General features: G+C 38.2%; 1 protein-coding gene across 1 annotated transcript; it reads left to right on the forward strand.

The window, feature by feature from the left end:
• The first annotated feature begins 4,861 nt into the window (after positions 1–4,861).
• On the forward strand, positions 4,862–5,905 carry LOC122089677. The gene is made up of 2 exons (XM_042659381.1): positions 4,862–4,961; positions 5,220–5,905. The coding sequence occupies exons 1-2, from the start codon at positions 4,862–4,864 to the stop codon at positions 5,903–5,905; spliced, it is 786 nt and encodes a 261-aa protein (XP_042515315.1).
• Positions 5,906–6,522: the final 617 nt, after the last annotated feature.

The raw sequence follows: 6,522 nt of genomic DNA on the forward strand, positions 1-6,522 counted from the left end.
TTGCATTTATGCTTATCTCTGATAATGTCGCCTTTGAGCAAGCATTACTTAATTCCTGCCAACAATTTTCTATGCCTTTAAAAATAAGACAAAACTTTTGAGTTGCAAATCTATTGCACTGATCTTAGATTTTACCATTTTTGTGGGTTTCATCCATTCCACTGTAATAACTTGCAATTACATTTGACAGCTTAAATTTGTATGTTATTTAAATATGAACTAAATATCAATTTATGTATAAAAAAAATATATATATTTAACTATTAACAAAATAAACATTACAATGCTCAATCATCAATTACTTTAAGAGTGTCAATCAGAACTACATTCATGACCTTTGGGTCTGAAACATACTAGTCCACTCAAGTTTTCGTTATTACTGCGAGATTTCTTCTAACTTTCGAAAAAATATCGCCATATTTGGATAGAAATCATCTTCTAGGTTGAGAAATCCCTATTCTGTTTTTTACTTGTTTTAACTTTAACTTTTCTTTAATAATGTCACATTTGGGTGAACATCAGCAACCTTGCTACCAAACATTATTCTCTGTCTTTTCAAACAAAGAAGACCTTTGATTTGTGTTATATTACAATAAGGTTGAACTTTACCACTTTTGTGGATTCTATCAAATCTTATTGCAATATCTACAAATTCATTCCGATAGCTAAAAGTGGGATTGTTTAAGCATGAATAAAAAATATATTCATAAACAAAAGTATGAACTATTATTACCAATAATAAACAAGTTCATATTCGGATATGCAAGTGATGTATGAGTTGATTTTCTTTTATTTCTTCCAATTAATAGGAAAATCATAAAGAATTATAAAACACCCATACTTGTAACTTATACAATTCATACTAAAAAGTTGACCAAAACTAGACGCATAATATATTAAAACGAAGAGCACGAAAAACTGGACTCAACGCAAAAAATTAGAATGAAAAATTCTTCATCATTTTCCTGTACGAGCCATTTGAAGTTGTAAAAAAAATAAATCAAAATCAATCTAGTTTGCCCAAACCAACCAGTTTGGCTAAGTGGTCTAAGCCGGTTAGAACATATTAGTTCCGGGTCAAAATTTGGGTCTTCGGGTTGAGAATCCGGGTCAAACCTAGGGTCTTTGGGTCGGGTGGTCAATGACCCGGTCAACCTTTGACCGAGTCAAACAGGGTTGGCCAAGGGTTGACCCATTGCACCTCCGACTTAACTTGAAAATCCTACCGAGTTGACCCGACGATGAATCGGCCTCCTCAGTTTTTTTTTTTTTTCTCTCTCCTCTGGCAATCGGTTTTTGGCAGCGCATGTCAGTGCATTTAGAGGTTTTCGGTGTCGTGAGGCATATCACCACAATTGTCTTCTCGTCTTCTACAACTTTCGTGAAGAAAGTTTTTCGATCCGGGACCTTTAAGTGATGGTATAATTATAATTTTCATGATTTGGTACCTAAACCTTATATAAATTTTTTTTTCTTGATTTTAACACTATAAGGCTTGGCTCTGATACCAGTTGTTGGGTATTTTTTTATCATAAAATCATATGAATAATCCCATTAATGTTAGAATACAAGAATCATAAACCAATCATAAAATATTTAACAATGAGTATAGTCCATAAACCAAGATCAATAAAGTACTCTCTTCATAGATCTTAAAATACATAACCTTATAGATTTACCATATCTATAATAATCAATGGAACATCCATGATATGAACCATAAATGGGAATAAAGAAATACCTGTGTAGTTTAGAGGCCCCATGAGCATAGCTCATGAGCGTCTGTCACATGTGGTTAAACGTCTCTCCCATGTGGTTAAACATTACTCCCATGAATATGACAATGATGAACTACGCAAGTGGAGTCCTTATACTAAGATCTTCTGCAGCCTCTTACTCTAGGGTTTCTTCTCTTTCTGTGCACTTGCTCTTGTGAGAAATTCGTGCTCCCAAAACTAATAAGGCATTAAGTAATGACTGCAGGGACCGCCAGTATTCTATTTATAATAGAATCCCTAAAACCCTATTCCACTTTCACAATTGAAAGAGGTAGGAGTTTCCTAATCAAAGTAGGTCTATAATTGTTTGGGCCCAATGGATCAATCGGTATCAGTAAAACCCACATAAAAATCCTAACATATAAGTCCATGCCTTATTTGCAGTTTCATAGTCTATATGCTTTACTTCCCCTTTGATTGTGAAATCTCTTGCCATTCGAGCTGGAATGCTTAAGAGCTATTTCAAGGATAAAGATGTCATGTTTGGATTTGATTCTCAACAACTGATTTATATAGTTACTACCAAAACTTCAATGCTAAAATCAGCTCAATTGTTGATGTTATAATACATTTCTCAAGTTACCATGTGGAGTGCAACTTAGCTTCTGTCCAGGACATATAAACAATGTTTGTTAACCTCCTTGCTATCAGGGTTTCATCTTCTTTACTGTAAAAGGAACTTCCATGCTCTTACCTCCTGGCTTAATGATGTTTTGCTCAATGAAGATACCCATGTGTGTACTTACCTCCATCTGAATAAATTTTCATTAAAAAAAATCTCAAACAAATAGCCGCTGAGACACCAAAATGGGTCGAGGGGTTGGGAAGGGTTTCAAAGCATGGATCTGGCTGATAGATGTGATGTCCACATGGTCATTTTGTGGAGTTTCATTGTTGTAATGTTGGGTTTCCTAATAGGAGTATGAGAAAAATTTGTTAAAGTGGCTAGGTAGGGAAGCTTTGATGGAAATGTGTTCTTATGTCTAATCTTGGCAAATTCATGCATTCATATTGTTGCATTGTTAGTGGTTGAATCCTTGGGTTTTTTTTTTGGCAAAAAGGGGTGTATGAACTATGGACATCAATGTTTTTTATTTGAGATTAAAATTTGGCATGTGGTCAATTTAGACTCTTTTTTACATGGGAGAAAAAATGATGCAAACAGTGCCCCCTACACCAGACATGGGTTTGGTACCAATTGCATGATTGTTATCCCTTAGATTTGCCTTTCCCTCCGGATTGAGATCCCTCTGTAGCGCACATCGGCATGTAGTGCAAATTCAACATCCAGAAATGTCTTGGACTGTGCTTTGGCATTGGGCTACGTATCTGAGTGTTCTTAGTTGTTGGATGATGTGCAACTAGCTGATGTGCGCTACAGAGGATTTCAATCCCCTTCCCCAATTCTAGGACATGTGACAAAGTAGGTCACGGTACTTACCAGTTGCACTAGTTGGCACCTTCATGTATTCTAGCACTGTATAATTCAATTATTGTTAATGATCGCAACACGATATAAACCTTGGGAGAACTTCATAAATCAATTATTAAACTAATGTGAGATCAATCCTCCATATGACTGATATGAAATCGTAACATGATAACTAAAGTCATTTCCATTCCAATCTTTCCGTTTTGTTCCTATATGGAGTGAGTGCGGATAAAGTTCTCGAGAATCATTCTCGTACATCTGGATTCCATGTGTGTGGATCAAGGACCCTGGTCCAAACTCATATGGACTTTCAGGGACTAGGGGATAAGGGGATTTATCCAATCCAATTCATTTCAGGAAGTGAGAACAGAACCGACTCCTCTCCTTAGTGGTGATCGCCCAAGTCTTGCTCATAGTTACATGGGCGATCGACACGTGTCCAAGCAATGATCCAACTGTTGAAGCGTTGTATTCCTCCTTAAGGGATTCAAGGTTCAAGAGAAGAAAAAAACGCTTCAGCCGTTGGATCACCGTTTGGACACGTGTCAATCGCCCAGGTAGAGATGGATAAGACTTAAGCAATCACTGCTAGAGAGGAGCCAGATCCAGTGGGAACTGGGACAGGGAAGTGCCCCTCACCAACTATACCAGAATGCCAGATCCCTGGGGGTTTGTGATAAATGATGAATAATGATTAGCTGCATTCATTTATCTTATGAGATTTTTGAATGCTCTTATTGATCTCAAATTTCGAACCATCCTATCTCAACTCTAAAAGTGCATATGATAGGCTAGTTTTGTAAATTTCAATTTGGGTGTAAAAAAAGGCCCAGCCCGAACCAGCACTAAGCCCAAACAGGGCCTGGCCTGAGATTTCAGCTCATATGGTTTAGGGTTGAGAATTTCATGCCCGAGGCCGGATTGGGTTGGACCTGGGTTGTCTCATGCAACTCAATCAGGCCCAACCCGACCCAACCCTACCCTGTATATTAAGTATATAATAATATAAATATGTTAATAATTATAAATAAATACTCATAGAAAAATGTTTGCAAAAAATCTTTCATTTTCTACAATCTATATATATATATATATATATATATTGGTCTCTGGCCTTTGCAATGTATCAAGATCACACAACCACATATAACCAATAGTACTCACACCAAAAATATATATAATAATAATAATAATAATAATAATAATAATAATAATAATAATAATAATAATAATAATAATAATAATAAGTAACCAATATTATTGGGCTGCGAAGGGCTGGTTAGGCTAAGCCCCGCCCAATCAAGGTCCATTAGGCTGGGCTGGGTTATATTGAGGTAAGCCCGACAGGGTTGGGCTTGGGCTTGGGCTTGGGCTTGGACTGAGATATATCAGCCCGACCTATGTCTTGGCTTGGCAAGGATTGAGTTAAGAAACCTTAAGCTTGGGTTAGGGTTTTAAAACCCAGTCCAAAAACCCTAGCCCAACCCGGTCCATTGACACCCTTATTCAAACCCATTATTGGATAATCTAAGAAAAAATAAAGAAAAAGACAAGTAGAATAAGCAGGGTTTGTCCACGCATAAAGCAAAGGGATCCGGATCGACCCCGTCTTCCGTCTTTCATTTCTGTCCGAAGAAAAACCTCCCTGTCCATGGCGGAGGACAACAAGAAGATTAACGGAATGGCGGCGATACCAACCAAGAACCTCCTGAGGACGTCATCCGGGACATACTTTCAAGGCTTCCGATCAAGTCTCTTAAGGTTTAGGTGCGTATGCAAACCTTGTTGTGCTCTTATAACCGATCCTGTGTTCGTCAAAATGCACCTCAGCCAATCCCTTGCAACCAATACAAACCTCAACCTCATAGGTCTTACTATCTCTACTCTATTGACGTAGAAGATGCTTGTGAACAACAAGACGCGGTAGAACTCAATCCTCAGCTCGAGTCTCCACTGTACATAATCGGAAAAGTATTGGGTTCTTGCAACGGCCTCTTCTGTTTACACAGTACTGAGGATAACATCTTCCTTTGGAATTCTTCAACCAGAAGGCATCAGAAGCTACCCATTACACCTAGAGGCATTCTCAACGCATTCTACATTGCCTATTACGGATTCGGTTACGATCCCACCACCGATGATTACAAGCTGGTTAAGGGTTTTGTTGTCGTACAGTAAAGATGACGACTCTTGGCTTTCGGAGGCGAAGCTCTACTCACTTAGCACCAACTCATGGAGAAGGATCGGGTACATGCCTTTCCTCCCCATCGGACCTCGACACCAATGTGGGGTTCTTACAAATTCTACTGTACATTGGGTTGCAAAGCGCAATACAGGAATCAGGGGAATCACTGGACTCGACACCGCTCCCAGTGTGATCGTTTCCTTTGAACTTAAAGATGAGAAGTATCGAGAGGTTCCACCGCCCGACTTTGTGGACGATAGGTTTTACCTGATCATTGGAGTTCTTCGGGGACAACTCTGCATGTTCTGTGACTTATTCCCGGACTGTGTTGAGTTGTGGGTGATGAAGGATTACAGTGTGAGGGACTCTTGGGCGAAACAGTTCTCGATTGGGCAATCGCTGATAGGGCTTTTTACTATATCGGACCCATATGCTATTCAAAGAATGATGAAGTTTTATTCAAGAAAGCATCAGGAGAGATGTTCCTGTTTCTGTATGATCCCCGTATAGGAAGGGTCAGGAATATTAGGATTCCTGGTGTTGCTTATACGTGGGAAACAACAACCTGCTTTGGGAGTCTCGTTCCTCTCAATGAAAAAGATGAAACTACACAAGGAACAAAACAAGGTAATAGTGTTACATCATTTAGCGACATGGTAATTAGTAGAGCAAATTTAGACTTCAAGATACCATGTCTATATTCCCATGGATGATTCTTCTTCTTGCAACTGTCTGAATTTGTAATGCAATCCATCAAAGTTTCAAACTGTATGCATTTAAATTGAAGGAGGGTGAAGAATGAATTGGCCCTTGTATGTTTATTGCAAAATGCCAGTCTCTTGCAAAAACTTCATCACCTTTCCTTCATTAGCGCTAAATACTAATGCTCTTGGATAATGTGAAAGAGGTATGGAATTTACTCATCAGTTGTAATTACTTGAGATCTTTCCGTGTAAATCAAATTTAAGTTACTTCCATGAGTGAGCCATGCTTTTAAATACATTCTTTTCCATTTAATTAGGTTGTTGTAGGGATTTCAGAAACAATGCTTATTTTCCTTGTTAGATGACACATTAGAGGGAAGAAGCTGCACTTATAGGAACTCCTTGGTGCATATAGTGATATCT

The sequence above is a fragment of the Macadamia integrifolia genome, chromosome 9 (assembly GCF_013358625.1).
Source record: "Macadamia integrifolia cultivar HAES 741 chromosome 9, SCU_Mint_v3, whole genome shotgun sequence".
Taxonomy (NCBI): domain Eukaryota; kingdom Viridiplantae; phylum Streptophyta; class Magnoliopsida; order Proteales; family Proteaceae; genus Macadamia; species Macadamia integrifolia.

Excerpts from the sequence above, each read along its gene's own strand:
- LOC122089677 (XM_042659381.1), top strand. The coding sequence starts at position 4,862 with ATGGCGGAGGACAACAAGAAGATTAACGGAATGGCGGCGATACCAACC. Across the intron at positions 4,962-5,219 it reads CTTTCAAGGCTTCCGATCAA|TACTGAGGATAACATCTTCC; the intron begins GTCTCTTAAGGT and ends CTGTTTACACAG.